Source organism: Stegodyphus dumicola, chromosome 5 (genome assembly GCF_044657685.1).
Source record: "Stegodyphus dumicola isolate Sdum_Otavi_A_Nest chromosome 5, ASM4465768v1".
Taxonomy (NCBI): domain Eukaryota; kingdom Metazoa; phylum Arthropoda; class Arachnida; order Araneae; family Eresidae; genus Stegodyphus; species Stegodyphus dumicola.
In genome coordinates, this window is record NC_140772.1 from 145,883,402 (window position 1) to 145,900,741 (window position 17,340).

A 17,340-nucleotide genomic window follows, 5' to 3' on the forward strand; every position below is an offset into this window, starting at 1 on the left:
ACTTAAAATAACCACCAGTATATTTTACAATAGATTCTCCAACCTTTATGCATTGCTCAAATTTCACAAAATGCCAGATTTCAATTTATAGCTAACAAGACCAGAAATTACATGAAAGAAATAGAAAACCGTTTTGCTAAAATACTTAACAGTTCTCTACTTTAATTAAGACACACAGATGCAAGATCACAATTTCACTTGGATAATAAGTAATAACACACAGATACTAGAAATGCTTCTCACTATTAAAATTAAAATTATTTTCCGTTAATGATTTTGAGAATTTATACATGGCTGTTCCGTTGCAAGAAGTATTTGACAGTCTTTTAACTCTACCAGATTTATTTCCACAAATTATTACGGTTATTTCCAAGGAAGAATGGCAGCTGTATTTAGAAAGTATTCTTTTTAATAATTACATTGCTTTTAATAATGCTTTTTTTAAGCAAATCAACAGTATCCTAATGGGAATAAGATCTAGTTCAGTGATCTATAATGTGTACCTTTTCACCAAGGAATTTCATTTTCAACAACAGTTATCTCAAGTACAAAGTTCATATTACTAAAGCATATACAAATACATGGATGATATTATTGCAATCAATAACTTCAATAAAATAGAATTCGATCACATTTATCCTTCATGTTTGAAACTCAATAAAACTAACTTTCAACAAGGAGATATTAATTAACTTGATTAGCAAATTATCAACTTTAAAGATATCAAAATTTATGACAAGAAGAAATTTTGATTTTCCTACTGTTAAACTAATCTATTGACACTCCAGTATCTCCAGAAGAGTAATTCTAAATACCATACATACTCAGCTCCTTAGAATAAAAAGTATTTGTAACAAAGTCGAATACTTACAAGAAGAAATAAATTATTTAGTCAAAATTCTCTTTGAGAATAAAACACCTCTATTCAAAATTTCTATAACCCTGAAGAAAGCTGCTATTAACTACTTTTAAAAAAATTTTTCATTTATAGTGATATGATATTTATTAATTAAGACACAATAACACGCTGAACAAATACTAATTCAGAAGCCAAACAACAAATATCAGCGTTATATTTTGAAAATTTTCACAGGACTAGTTTCGATAGTTTTACCGAACCACCATCCTCAGCTGCAAAACCTCAAATGAACAAGATAGGAAATAATGATTAGATAAGATAAGAAAGCCTAAACAAGAATAAGCAAGTGGTGCCATCTGTTGATGAAACCAGAACTAAAACATAATTTCTTTAAACGCTGAAGGCAAAGATGGATTGGAATTAGAATCGTTAACTAGAACAGAAAAATTCTTGTCCAGGCTTTCTTATCTAATCATTATTTCATATCTTGTTCATTTGCGGTTTTGCAGCTAGTCCTGTGAAAATTTTGAAAATATAATGCTGATTTTTGTTGTTTGACTTCTGAATTAGTATTTGTTCGGCGTGTTATTGTGTCTTAATTATAGAAGTCCCAAACAGGCTTATTTTGTGCTTTCTTTTTTCCACGTGGTTTTTGTCGTGTTGCGTTTGTATGTGTTTCCGAGCCCAAAACGGCTTATTTTTTGCTTCCTTTTTTGCACATGGTGTGGCCGCCATTTTGTGATTGAATGGGTTTCGGTAAGTACTTTTTTGCAATTTTCTAGTTCTGTTTATGTTTCGCATATTTGGATATTGTGCTTTGCTTGTCTGATTTCATGCATTTTGGTTACAAGCGTTTTGTTTTCTATTCGTTTCAGTGAAAGTTTTTTCTGCTGTTTTGTATGTGCTTTATTATTATTTAGTTTGATTTTCTGCATTGTTTATCATGCCTTCATCCATTAATCGTTTCACTAAATTACACCTGAAGCAGCAAAAATTCCTGAATCATCTTGACTTTTTACTTAAATGTAAATGTAAAAAATTGATCTCCAATTTTATTCAAATCAAATCTAATCAAAAACCTTCCAGTCGCATTTCAAGAATTCTGTTAAATTTCAAGCTTGCCTTACTTCGGTCCATCATAAGGGATACACGTCAACAATTGTCCAAAATTGAACATGAACTCTATAAGCTTCATCTGGAACTCCCTAATTCATATCCAAAATTCACTGCCCTTGAACAAAAGTCTTGGTCTAGAACGGAGAATGCAGTTAACCGTCATAAAAACACCCTTGCAGTTATATTCGAAAAACTTTTTTTACAGTCTTCCAGTAGTTCAAAAAAATCTTCCCATTGTAAACATCAAGCCAATAGTTAATATTTCTAATGTTAGTCTTTCAGAAGAACAAGAGAGAAGTCTAAAATATAATTTTAACTTCTCACAAACCTGTAAACTCTCGATTCCAAAGATTTTGGCTCCTATCGAAAAAACTTTCAAGTTCAGTAAAGTTTCAGATTCACAGAAAGAAATGATTAGGCATCTTATCGCTCATAATGTGAAATTCAATAATAAACCTTTGAAACCAAATCTAACTGTGAGAGAAAGAGCTACAATGCGCGAAATTCATTCTAACCCGTATATTATCATTTCAGAGGCATGCAAAGGTGGCCAGATAGCTGTCATGGATAAGAACACTTACATTGATGGTGTCACTAAACTCTTAAACGAAGGACCATATAATCCGATCCCTAAAGATCCTTCACCTTCGGACCTGTCAAAAATGAAAATTGCAATCAAATTTTCACGAATCATTTCAAGCAACTTAAAACATTCGCTTATCTCATCTGTTGCGAATTTTGCCAGATTATATGCTCTTCCCAAAATTCATAAAAGTGGTATTCCTTTCTGCCCTATTGTATCAAACTCAGGTACTGCCTCATATCCATTAGCTAAATATTTAGTTTCTAGATTTTCAACTCTATTAGACAATAACATTTACACAATAAAAAATTCAATAGAGTTTGTAAAAAAGGTTAAAACATTTCTCCTAGAAATTTACTCATGGTTTCTTTTGATGTAAAATCATTATTCACCAATGTTCCAGTGGAAGGTGCATTAAGATGTCTAGAAACCAGATTTCGTGAATTTCATTTGTCGTGCATCGAAATTGATGAGCTAATTTCTCTCACTCAACTCTGTTTGAAACAAACACATTTTGTTTTCCAAAATAAATATTACGAGCAAACTGAGGGATTAGCCATGGAAAGCCCCCTCACTCCCATCCTGGCTGATATCTACATGCATTATTAGGAATCAAAATTGTTTGAAACATTAAACTTCCCGGCATGGTTCCATTACGTAGACGATACTTTTACCCTGTTTGAAGGTAATAAAGATGATTTAAATAAAGTTCTTTCAACAATGAATTCTATTGATCTTGCTATTCAATTCACTTTTGAATTTGAGACTTGCAATTCTCTTCTGTTTCTCGACATTCTGGTCACACATAACACATCCAATTTCAGTACTACGGTTTACCGTAAACCTTCATCGGTTTCCCTTCTACCACACTTTAAATCATGTCATCCGACTAAACAAAAGTTAGCTTCATTTTATTCCTATGTTTTCCGTGCTCTTCAAGCTTGCTCCTCCAAACTATCCCTTGATAAAGAACTAAATTATTTAAAAGCAATAGCTATTGACAGGGGCTTTTCACCTAACATTATTAATCAAGCAGTTAAAAAATTCTCATCTCAACACACTAAAAGGCACACTCTTGTTTTAGGAGATTATAAAAATTCTGTTGTCATTCGCTTCTTTCCATCAATTAGCTATAAAGTTGCACATATTTTGCAGAAATTTAACTTTTGGGTTGTTTATTCTCCCATCAATAAAATTCCGAGTTCCATACTCCAAGACCCCATTCTGTATATGAATTCCTGGGGTATTTATAGGATTCCTTGCCAGTGTGGTATTACATTGGCCAAACTAAGAGAGCCTTAAAATTTCGCGTCAAGGAACATGAGTCATATGTTAGAAAAAAGGAAACACAAAAGTCTTCTGTTGCTCAACATTGTTGGTCCGAAAATCACACTTTCAATTTTTCTGCTGCCAAAATTATTCAAAAAACATCTTCCATTCGAGAAATGGATTTTCTAGAAGCATTTCACATTAAAAAAAAACCTTTCTGTTCTAGTTAATGATCCTAATTCCAATCCATCTTTGCCTTTGGCCTTTAAAGAAATTATGTTTTAGTTCTGGTTTCATCAACAGATGGCGCCACTTGCTTATTCTTGTCCAGGCTTTCTTATCATATCTAATCATTATTTCCTATCTTGTTCATTTGCGGTTTTGCAGCTGAGGATGGTGGTTCGGCAGAACCATCGAAACTAGTCCTGTGAAAATTTTGAAAATATAACGCTGATTTTTGTTGTTTGACTTCTGAATTGATATTTATTACTTAAATCCTAATCAGAGGTAATAGTTGGGTGGCTACGGTAAGAAATTTAATGTAAATATGTACAAAGATTTTGTTTCTTTTCCTTTTCAATTATTAATATTTTACTGGCAAATTTTCTTGCTTAAAATGGGGCTTTTTAGTTTCAGAAACATTTTGTACCCCAATTATATGAAGACTTTTATCTTTTTAAATATATTTTTTCTTTTCCTCAACTTTGAGCCAGTACTACTTTCACAATTTTAAGATTTTACAGAAGACAGCATTTTTAGAGTTTCTTAACGGTGCCACTTTGAACTTTGGTGGTCACCCTTCCCTGTGGTAGTAAATTTCACGACCGCACCCACATTTGACTTCCCCACAAACAGAGTTTAACAGGAGAGGTTTATTTGAACACACGTTTAAATACTTAGCTCTGCTGTTAGAGACTGAACCTCATTGCATACTTTTTCCAAGAACTACCATCTTTGGGTTCTTCAGAGCCACTCTGAATTCTACAAGAAACTCAGTTTGGTCATCTGAAGGATTAAGTAAATTTTCGTTTGAAGAATGTGATATGATTTCAATAAGTTTGCATTTTTTAAATTTTATATTTCATAGGTTCTTTCAATTTTATTTTTATTAGACTTTCAGTTTTTGCCGAAATGGGCTGTGCTTTGATTTTATTATTTAAGCAATCTTTATGAAGAGTTATTCGTTTTCTTGGAATTAAAAGTTTAGTTAAACATAATCAGGGAACACTCATTTTTAGAATATTGTTTAAATAACTATTTGTTTTAAAATACACTTACATTGTGATCTGTCTTTATATTTCAATTTGAATTTCAGATATACATATAATGATTTTAGCCCCCCTTTTTTTTGAATAATCATTTTACATTATGTAATGTTCAGATTCACTTTTTTTGGTTTAATATGAGTTTGTATGTATTATAAATTTCCTTCTTTTGTCGGTTTTTGATCTCAAATTTACCAGAAGAACAAAACGCATTTTCGAAGCATATTAATTAACTTTTATGAAGCTTTTATTCATTTTCCCCTGATGAGTTCTGAATTAAAGTTTGAATAATGGGAGATTAATTTTTATGCTCTTGTATACACTGTTTTGCAAAAAAAAAAAAAAAAAAAAAAAAAAAAAAATTGAAGCACCATAAAGGAAGTGGTTGTTTTTGATAAAATTGAATATGTGTATGGCTCATACACAGATAATAAAAGGATTAAAAAATCAAGGTCATAATACTTGTTCACGGCTCACAATCACGCATTGAGTGTTCAAATTAGTAGCTAGTCAACTGTTTGAACCGCCCTGGCAGCAATGCATGCTTGAATTTGTTGAGGCAATGAGTGGTAGAGGCTCCTAATGTCATTCTGCGACACATTCTGCCAGGCATTCACCAGTTGTCGCTCCAGATATGCAATATTTTGTGGTGCCCGAATCTGGCGGCCTATCATGTCCCAGACATGCTCGATTGGTAAAAGGCCTGGTGACCTTGCTGGCCAAGGAAGAGTATCAGCTACGCAGAGACAGTCCAGAGATATGCGAGTGGTATGTAGCCTGGCATTATCTTGTTGGAAAATGGCCCCAGGACAACGGGCCATGAAGGGTAATGCAACCGGCCTCAGGATGGTATCAACATATCATTGAGCTGTTAAAGATGTACGGAGGATGACTAAAGATGACCTGCTTTCATAAGAAACTCCCACTCTCCAGACAACTCTGCCGATGTTGTGGGGTCAAAGGCAAACGTCTTAAAGGCCTCTGTGAGCGTAACCCTGCCTCAGACAAGGGCCATGAGATGGAGGGCGGTACCATGGAAGTTATAGACATGGCTGTAGTGCATTGAATGGTCGACAGTGATACCATTGGGGCAGTTTGAACCTGGTATCTTGCCTTGCATTTGTGATTCTTGTCCTTCCAGAGCCTTCATTTCGTCGGCAATTTCCTTGTAGCAAGCATTGCTGCCACCATCTTTGCACAGCAGTGTGTGTACGCTGCAGGTGGCTGCCTGTTGCTCGCTGTGACCACCCAGCTTCATACAACCCTACAATGGGACCACATTTTAAGTTGTTTAGTTGTCTGTAAGATCTTCGAATCATCGTAATGGCATTTTTAGTTGCTTCTTGAAGGAATTACAAGGGCAGCAACAAAGAAAGATAAATTTTCCTCCTCTGTTACTGGTTTTATACTTTGCAAATTGCTCACTAGAAACGCGGGCTATGATCGCAATTCCTGTTTGCCTTGAAACTTTGATCATTTGCATGTTCGATCAAGATGTTTTTGTATACCAAATTTCATCATGATTGCAAAAGTCTTTTTTGGTGCTTCGATTTTTTTTTTTTTTTTTTCTTCTAAAGAGTGTATATTTTCCCTTTTTACATTTTTAGAATTCAAGTTTTATACTACTATGATAATTTTTTATTTTGAAATGTTTTGATTTTATGTTTAACCCCTTTAAAGGGATGCAGTTATTAATATTGTCCAGGATTACCTTGCTTTGACTCCAATTTACTTTTAACTTTATTTTAAATATATATATATATATATGACCCTCTTACCTGGCTCAGTAATCTCTGCTTTTTATTCTTATATGTTGAGAAATTTTGCATTTTTTGCTTTAAAAGTGACTGAATAATGTTGTTATATTCTGGCTTATGCCCTTTAGTCAGTGTGCATGCAATAGTTGTAGAATTATCAACAATTTAAAATTTAAGTGATGTTAAGCCTAATGAGGCTGCAATTCGTTTACATCTGAAGCTCTTAGTAGAATAGTGAATTAAATCAGTTGGTGCACCAACTTAAGTTTCTTTTTGTGGAGGAAGGCCAGTATTTAACTTTCAATTTTTGTATGCCGAAAATTTCTGTCCAATGGTCAAACTGCTTGTTTTGGCATAGAAACTCTAATTTTTATTGCAAAAATTGTTTTTTTAAACTGTATTTGGTACTTTAGGTTTTCTTGCATTTTACAATTTTAATGAAGATTTCTTGAGTTTTAATATATTTTTGCTATGCCATGAAATCAGAACTGAATTAATTGAATGTAAAATATATTTCTAATGAAATTTGAGGAAATGAGTTTAAGTGAAATGCAGCAAAAAATGTGTATAATTTAATAAGCCATACAAGGAAATCATTGTGGTGTTCACATCAGTTTTTTTCCTTATAAAGTTTTCTAATGATATCCTTAATTTCTTTTGGAGTGGTAAAATTTGGTATGTTCTTGGCAGTTATTTTAGTAAGCTTAATTTAGGAATTACATGATTTATCTTGTTGATGGTTAAAAAATTTACAAGATTCCAAAAGACAGCTCCAATGTAAAAAGTATAGGTTTTCTGGAAAATTTTGCAACATTTTGATGATTACAAAACACAAGAAAATTCATCGCATAAGCACAAATTTGTTCTATGACTTTTAGTTACTTATCTGGCAGCTGCAAAATATTTTTTTTAACGTCATTAGGTTTATTCATAAAGAAGTTAATGACTTCTGTTTTACAGTCAACGTAGATGGCTGTCCATAGAATTTTGAAGTGATCTGAAGGGATTAAAATCTAGTAAATATAGGATAATGTCATAAAGCCCTCCAGCTGTACTCCATGCCTTTGTCTGACATTCACTGAAATCTGGGGCCCACCTGGACAGTTGGTCAGTTCTTCATGCTTTGCTTCTATTGCTGCTATAAACTGCCATTTGGAATAAATTTTCAAAATTTATTATCTGATTTAGTGGCTATAGTTCATAGTATGCAATTCATTTGCAGACTCTTTTATGCAAAGCATTACTTTTTTGGGATGTGCCCTCTGTGAGTGTTGCTAAAGGAAGTTTGTTTGGTTTACCCTGTGATCTTTTTTCTTCTTATAGTTATAGTATATTATACACTTCTTGTACACTTATGTACATTAATGAGTCATTTCAAAAAAGGAGCTTCTTTATTTCTTTTTAGCAAAGAATTACCTGCTAACTTGAGCAAGCGTATTCTTCTGTGATAAAGTATGGGGTACTCCTACGTTGCAGTGGATTTACATGCCTGATCTTCTTCAAATGATCTATACTTTTTGGAATATTTAGTCTGTCTATTAGTTCCTGAATTGTATCATGTAAACTTAAGCAATAGCTTCTTTTATAGGTCCTTGTTTACTGTGCATGGTTGTCCAGAGCATGCACCATGCCCGAAGCTGAAATTTCGGTTTTTAGGTGTTTCAAAGCAGCTTCAAACTGTGGGTTTAAAAACAGCATTTTTTCTACATACATCACAAATTTGACTAGCCATTAAAATAACTTTTTTTTTTTTTTTTTTTTTAAACTAAAAGAACATAATATGACAAAAATGAATTTTTAAGTTCTCAATTCTTAGCACTGTACTGAACAAAATTTATGCCAAAACAGACTCTAGAATTATACAGCGTGAGTGGAAGAGACTGTGTTTAAACATCTGCTTGAATCAAGGTCATTTTTTATCAGTGGTAACAAAATAATTACAAGAAAATACACTTCAGTTTGAAAATCGAGAGAAATTTACACACGATACAATAGTTTCTTATGATTTGAGACTATGAATTATGCCAAGTCACTTTAAAAAATTTAAAAGATTATTTATTTTCTCAAGCAACTAGCATTGTGTTTATGCGTGGAAAAAAAAAATCAGAATTATAGATCTTATTTGTGGAGGATATAAATTTTTAAAAGTATTTTGGTGTTTGAAACTGAACCATAAAATAAAGTTCATTTGTTATTATATAGCATCTGTTTTAAATTTCTGTTTATTTATTTACTATTATATTTCTGGTGTGTTTATTTTTACAGGACTTTGAAAAATATGTAGAACAATTATTAAAATTATTTGCAAGGTTTAGCAAGCTAGTCAAGGAAGCATTTAATGACGATCCTAGATTTTTAACATCAAGAGATAAGGTATTGCTCATATTTATGTTATAACTGAGATATTTACCATATAGCATGTTCTAGTTAAAATCAAATTTAACAGAAATATTTCAATGGGAAAAATATATTTATGTATTTCTTAAAAGTAAAAGTAAAAAAAAAAAAAAAAAAAAAAAAAATGTTCTTGTGGTATTCCTGTAATTTCAGCAAATATTCCATCAGCTTTAACTCATTCACATCGAAGTCACCCGAAACGTCTGACCATTCAGATATAAGCAGGTTGCTCAAATGTCTGAATACATTTCTACCTGGTGCTTTTCTTCATCATGTTAGTGCATGCCGCATTGGTTTCGGGAGTTGTTAAATGACATACCAACCATTCTTTTGAAGCTATTAAGTAGCTCTGTTATTTGAATTGTGCCTTTGCTCTTCTTTATGTATTGTCAATGTTTCACTATTGATGCTTTCAACTGCAGTCGTGTCCCAAGGGAAAACTGCACGCTGGGTGAAACCACACAAGAGAGTAATCGCTTCACTTAAAAAAGTAAGCTATTGCTAATGCTGTAGCATTCTACTTTGAATGGGAAAAGAAAATCCATTCCAACAAAAATTTGTATATACAGGCATTTCAGATGTTTGAGAGAAACAGATTTGGGTCTCTATCGATGCGAAAGAGTTAATAGGTGTATAGTAAATAATAATAATAATAATAATAATTAGTATTTTGTTTTATTTGTTTAAGAATATTTCATTCACAGGCTTTTAAGGAAGTTGTTAACGATACATCTGTTTTCTGCTTAGAGTGGTCTACAAAGCAAAAAGTGTAAGATCATATGTGTTTTTCACATAAAATTCATAAATTGTTAATTTTAATGTCACATAAAAATGTACATTTTGAAGTAGCTCTGCTCACTTTGTTAGAAAATGCTATTTAATAATTTCCGAATATTAAATGTTCTTCTCTACAGGATTGGCAACAGAACTCAACCAGAATTTCGCTGTGCCGAGCTTTTAGCTAATTATTGTGATGTGCTGCTTAGGAAAACCTCTCTCACCAAAAAATTGACATCAGATGAAGTTGATAAAAAATTAAAAGGAGTGGTATGTATTTATATTTTCTGCTATCAGTAGTTAGGTATAAAATATAATTGACAGATTTAAATGTTTTAAGTTACAGTTCTATGTAATATATATGTATGCATTACATAACTATACCAAATTTTTGTTAGTTAATGTAAAATTTGATGAAAATAATTTTTTTATTTTAAATTAATACTTAATTTTCAAATTAATGCATGAGATTTGTTTTTTCCCCCATTGGGTGGACACATACTTATTAAGCATTGGTTGAGAATGGCTGAGCATATCACTCATTTAGCTATTTCATCCTCAGAAGTATTGTCCATGGGTATTCAATATTGTACCCCAGTAAAGGGGAATTGACAAACATCCATATCTTCTCCAGGAATCGAATTCAGGTCCTATAATATGGCATTTGCACTGCTAACCACTTTAAAGAACAACAGGGAATAAACTTAAGATTTCATAAAAACTGGAATTCTCTTCTTTTCTTTAATTATTCAATATCTTATGAAAATGCGTTTATTTATTACAGAGGGTGTTTACACATTTTTAGAATAATTTTTGGGCCATTTAATTTATGTTTAAAATGTGAAGAGTATTTTTTTAAATGTTCGATCTGATAGCCTTTTTACTGGACTGTAAGTCTGGGTCATGATTTCTATGATGGAAGGGCTCTTCTGATTTCCATGATAGAAAGACTCTCCATAAAATTTTGGCAGTATTGATCTCCATTCCTGTTCCACTTCTTCCAGGGTTCATCAATTGTGGTGGGTAGCACTTACAAAGAGCTCATTTTGAGACACTAGATACACAGTAGTCCATAGGTCAGGGAACTTTGTTCGAATACGTTAAAAAGGTATATACAGTATGAAGTCCATAATCCGGACTCATCAGGACTTCATCCGGATTAGGGGTTTTTCCGGATCATAAGATCATCAATTTAAATCTGGTAAGATTGCATACAGAAATTACACAATTAAAAATATGAAACTGTAATTTATGAAATAAAGAGCAATTATGATCTAAAGGGTATCAAAATTTACAAAAAAAAGCTTAATATTTATTTGTTTACTGTGTTAAACATTTCTTTCAATGTAAGTTGTTTAAGTTGGTTTGTTTTTTGTGCCAATACTTTCTTTTTAATTCTATAAACAGACATAATTTCTTGTTCAGTTACAAAGTTCCACTGCTCAAGTCCTGTAATTGTTGTGTTGCGAATACCGACTAACTTATCAATCGAAATTTTTTTGTTTTCAATAACCTCTCTGTCACTTTCTTCACTATCAGAAGCGGTATTTTCTGGATCTAGAACCATACTACAGATTTCGCTGTCCATTAATTGATTGATAATTGGGGCATTGTCGTCCCAATGAAAAACTTCTGTTATATCATCTTCATTTATTATCGCTTCTCCACATTTCTTTACAAAATCCAATAACTGGAAAATTTCACCTTTACTTTGCGATGTCCGAATACCTTCAAATTCGCGGCTATGAATGACCATGAAATATGGTAGCTGGCCATAAATTATGCCAAGCATTTTTTAATGTGTCTGGAGACACATCCTCCCAACGTGCATGCGCAAACGAGCAATAACGAGCATGCATAAAGCATACAAAAAAAGTTTTTGGATTTTGAGGTCTGGATTATAGATCATTCCGGATAATGGACGTCCGGATTACGGACTTTGTACTATATGTATATATGATCGGTCTTCATTTTTTCAAGAAATTCTGTGGTACTTTTCAAAGTATGACTTTGTCTTGATAAATTCTTCTTGCTTTGTCTTGATAAATTCTTACGCTTTGAAAGTCACTGGCATAAAGAAATGGAATTTCTATTGTCAATATCGGTCATAAAACTTTCTCTTGATAGTGAATTAATGTTGAAATTTTTTTCTGCTCTTCTTATTTTTATTTTCCTACTGTAAAAGAATCCTGCGGCAATCATAAAGCCATTACAGAAACTTAATTATGCATTGACGGAACTAAGTTTATGGTTTCTTTTTCTCGTCCTTTTCAGTATCAAATAAAACATTTTTTTAGTTGTTGCCATCATTTAGGTAAAACCATGCTTCAGCAAAGGTCGCAATGTATTTTCATTTATGTCCTGCTAAATAGTTTTCATACAGGGTTCTGCAAGCTGTTGTGTCTTGAGCCACATGCCTTGGCGAAAGCTGGTGAACATTATGCTTTTTAGATTTTTTAAAGTTGTAAGTCTTGGTTTGTTGTTTTATTTATTGTTGGTACGGATGTATTTAAAGATTTTACAATTGATTTCTGCATCGTCGGATTTTCTCTGGTTACTAATGATTTAACTATAGAAACAGGAGTATGTACCTTTTTTGAATATTTGCTTGAAGTTTTTTCAATGCAGAAGTAATAATGGACGGTTTTTTTCATGTCCAATGAATAATGTTGCTTATTTTGCTCTTAGAAAATATAATAGCATACATTGCTCTAAGCTTCATAATTACAGAATAAGAATAAACTTGAGAGGCATTAGAAACAGTATGTACCTTTTTTTTGGTATTCATTTGGAACCTTCTTTCCATGTAGAAGGTCCATTGATGGTTTTTCCTTTTCTGAAGAATAATATTGCTTATTTTCCACTTAGAAATTGTAATGTGATTCATTTCACCGTGTTTCTGAATTACGGAATAGGAATATTACTCTTCGGAAAGCGCAAAAACATATTCCTCGGTCCACAATTTGTTTGCAAGCAACGTTTTGAAAGAAAAATTTAAAAAAAAAAAAAAAAAAATCAAACCATTTTTCTCGTTTCAATGAATAATTTGTGGCCTCAAATTTTTACTGCAAAACATTTGTTTTTCTTCAATTCTTTATTTAAATTATTTTGAAAATGTGTAAACACCCTCTTTATTATTCAGTAATGAATATTTAAGTTACCACCAATTAATATTACCATATAATATGATTAATATCTGTTAAAAGTATCAGTTATTGAATTATGTCATCAGTCATTCCTAATTAAATAATTAGAACTAAAACTGGCATGTTTTTTTTTTGGGGGGGGGGGTACTCAAAAACATAATATTGTCCATTTTGCCATTCTGACGAAGTTTTCATTTAATTTTTTAAAAAATAAAAATTTTTTGTGTGATCTGTTTTATAGAAAAAGTAAATATTCAAGAATCAATTATATTACACATAGTTTGGATAATTTTACTGTTATAAAAAATATGCATTAACTTTTATAAAGATAAGAATTTTAAAAAAAATTAAAACTTTTATGTTGGTTGAAAACATGGGAAAAAAGTAGATCCAAAATTGTAAATATTGTCCATTTTGCCATCCTGATGAAGTTTTCATTTCATTGTTTAAAAAATATGAAATTTTTTTTGATCTGTTTTATAGAAAAACTAAATATTCAAGAATCAATTGTATTACACATATTTTGGATAATTTTACTGTTATCAAAAATATGCATTCATTTTTATAGAGATAAGAATTTTTAAAACAATTTAAACTTTTATGTTGGTTGAAAACATATATATAAAAAAAAAGTAGATCCAAAATTGTATGTATTAGATACATTTTGATTCTTCTGTCATATGATCTAAAACTGGTGTCTCCAAACATTTTAGCCAGTAGGCCATATTGGCTCTTTCACAAAGCTACGATCCAGTTAATTCATCATACCACTGTAATGAACAGCATTTATAATGAACAGCATTTATGAGGAACAGCATACATGTTTTTAAATGAGGGAGTGAGATTTTTGTGATTGGATTTATGTGCTATGATCTTATGAAAAGTCTTGTTTTTTAGACATTTATGCAGTTTCACCTAATATAAATTTCTTAAAGCTGTTTTTAAACATTTTCAAAAATATATTTTTGTCCCAGAATATTACAGATTTCTTTATGTACTTTACTTTTCAGTAGTTTTATCTCCCCATTGTCACAATTTATCAGTGTATTTTATTTACACTTTTCTCTGAGGCAAACTTTCTCTCATAAGTATTTTATATTTTGGGTAAGTTTTGTGTGAAAAAAACATCTCCAAGATTAAAATAAATTACTACATAAAAAGAACAAAAATTAAGTTTTAAATAAAATCACTACTGAAAATTTCTATGAACCGACCTAGCATAGTACTATAAAAGTTAGAAAGATAACACACGAAACCTTTAAGTAAGTGCGAAGTATTGTAATTGTAAAAAATTTAGGATATCATGTTTTAATGAAAATATCCATTTTGACCTCTCTTCAATCTATTTAAATGATTTTTTGTGTACGCACGCACAGAATAAAGAGACTCTTTCCCCCAAAATGGATTTAGGAGAGATTTTTTTCATGATGTCTGTACGTATGTATCTTGCAAAATTCAAAAGCAAGTAGTCTTAAATTCTCTATATGGCACTGCTATAACATTTAGTTGTGCACCTCCCTTTTTGATTGCAATCTGCTGCATCAAAAGTCTCTCTCTCTATATATATGTATATATATACGCACTCTGTTACCTGGCTCGATGAGCTCATTTTTTTTATTCTTATATGTTTGTAAATTGTGCATCTTTTTCCTTTAAAAGTCACTGAATTATGGTGTTCTTGTATTTCGGGTCAGGTTTTTATTACTTTAGTTAATCTGCATGCAATAATTGTAGAATTATCAACAATTTAAAAGTTGTTTAAGTGCTACGAAGCCTAATGAATGTGCCATTTGTTTACAATTTAAACTCTTGCTTTGTTTGAAGTTGTTTTGAGTTTTTATGTATTTTTGCCTTGTCGCAAAGTGAGTGAGAAATATATCTCTAATGGAATTCAAGGAAATAAGTTTAAATGAAATGCAGCAAAAAATGTGTATAATTTAAAGGACATATGAGGAGGTCATGCATTTCCATGTGAGATTTTTTATACATACAGTGTTACAGTATTTCACTCATTGTAAATTTAGAAATGTTTGTATAATATGTTTTACAAAGAATGTGCATGATAGGCAATGTATTTCTGGATTGGCTGTTATACGAAACAGTTATTGCATATTCTATTTGTAATTTAAAATTTTATAACATTATTTTAAAGAAATCCCTAGTGGTCCAGATCGTTAGTGCTCACGGGCCAGATTTGGCCCTCAGGCCATAGTTTGGAGACCCATGATCTAAAAGAGAGCTGACCTATTCCATGCTACTGGTGGATTGTGATCATGCTTAATCATTAGCCTTACGTATTACATTGTTATTTGTATTTTTCTTATACATCAATCGATAATATCACCTAGTCAAAAGCATATCATCATGTTCTTAACCCTCCAAACATTACAGATTTTGAAGCATTAGAAATTTCAGAGTTTTCCAAAATGTCATAAATATATTTTCTTTCTTATAATTCTAGAATGACTCTCTCACTTTGTACCTCGAATCCTTTCCTTCCAATACACATGCAATCCAAAATTAGATTCATCTGGCAGAAAATTTCAGTTATAATAAGTGGTAAAGCCATCCTTGAATATGGAATTTTACATCCATAACTCTGAAGGGTTAAAATGATTAGACAGCATCTAGAATGAACATTTCACATTTTTTATGCATTGTGTAATGCTCTTCTTTTTGGAAATCACTTTTTATATGCTTAACTTCAATAATTTTTTTAATCTATTTTATGTTTTTCTTCCAACCAGAGCAGTTTATTGTTCCAAGTAAGATTATTCCTTAAGTTCTCTGCAAGTTGTAGGAAAACTGTTGTATGGCTTGCTGTTGAGATTTGTGGAGGAAGCCATTCTTTCCTTCCTAAAACTATTTTGTTTACATTTCCTTTTGATTCATTAATCTGTACAAACCCATGTATACTAACTCTCAATGCATACTATCTTTTATTTCCAAAAATCATAAGAGGAAAAATATTTAGATCTTATAGATTTATCTCTTTACAAGTTTATAAACTTTTATAAAAAATATGTTTTATGTGTCCATGAAATATCTTTTAATTATGCATATTTTCTGTAATTATTAGAAAAATTATGTTCAATAAAAGTATTGTTTCTGCTAGATTTATGTACTATAATGAAACAATAATAAGTTTGTGTGTTAGCATTCTGATTGTAGGTGTAGGCATCTGTACAGTTAATCCAAATGCTTTATTTAATTGAAATTTTACATGCTGCATATATAAATATTTTTAGGTAGAGTCTTGAAATTTCACTTTTAAGGTTGATGTAGGTAATAAAAAAAGATAATTTTTAAAAGATAATAAAAAATGAAAAGTTTACCAACAGTAAGGCCCCTGCAGGCTAATTTATTAATTAAAGATATTATCAGAACTTAATATTATCAAATTTGTAGAAATGGTTTCCTGGTTTTTAAATATTGATTACTCTGAACTAATATTTGAAGCAGAAAGATGCTTAAAGCCGATTGAAATGATACTGTTGTTAAAATTAAAATTCATATGTACACATGTTCATCTCTCCGATTTATTTCTTCAGCTTTTAGTTTTGAAGTATGTTCAAAATAAGGATATTTTCATGAGGTATTACAAATCTCATCTCACAAGACGTCTCATTCTCGAGTCTTCAGCTGACAGTGAGAAAGACAAAATTATGGTTGAATGGTTAAGAGTAAGTAAAGTTTTAAATTTTTATCTTGATATGAGTTTTATAATATATAAAATTGTGCTTATTATTAACCTTTATTTATTTATTTATTTATCCCCTCACACCAAAGGATGTTGGTATGCCTGCTGATTATGTAAACAAATTAGCAAGGATGTTTCAAGATGTAAACATTAACAAAGATGTTAATCAGCACTTTAAAGATCTTCATTGAAATAGTGGTTCTTGGGTTGGTAAGTTACAAATTTTTGTCACTTTTTTAAGGTGATAAGGTGCTTTATATCCATGCTTCTTAACATTTTATGTGTACTCCTTAGGAATATGTCTGTAATTCGTTTACTTTTTATATGGTTATATAAAATAATAATGTGTATTGTATTAATGGGAATGTTATATATAATTATACCAGTATCCATTTTGAACAATCAGCTATTAAGAATGGTCATTATAGTAATAGGCCTCGTATATTTCAAATAGGTAAAATTTTATTGTTA

General features: G+C 31.2%; 1 protein-coding gene and 1 long non-coding RNA gene across 11 annotated transcripts in view; one reads left to right on the forward strand and one right to left on the reverse strand.

Annotated features, from left to right (window-relative positions):
• The window catches only part of LOC146997278 (cullin-5-like), a 181,868-nt gene extending 171,689 nt beyond the window's left edge, over positions 1–10,179 (forward strand). For 7 of the 8 annotated variants that reach the window (XM_085816266.1, XM_085816261.1, XM_085816268.1 and 4 more), the window contains 2 exons: positions 9,115–9,222; positions 9,951–9,993. In XM_085816266.1, coding sequence (XP_085672392.1) covers positions 9,115–9,122 — 8 coding nt within the window. In that variant the 3' untranslated portion in view covers positions 9,123–9,222; positions 9,951–9,993. Of the gene's footprint in view, positions 1–9,114; positions 9,223–9,950; positions 9,994–10,160 lie in introns of those variants that run through there. The other variant, XM_085816262.1, reaches the window with a different exon arrangement.
• LOC146997279 (uncharacterized) overlaps positions 1–17,340 on the reverse strand; it is a 240,487-nt gene that overhangs the window by 161,052 nt on the left and 62,095 nt on the right. The window lies entirely within an intron of this gene.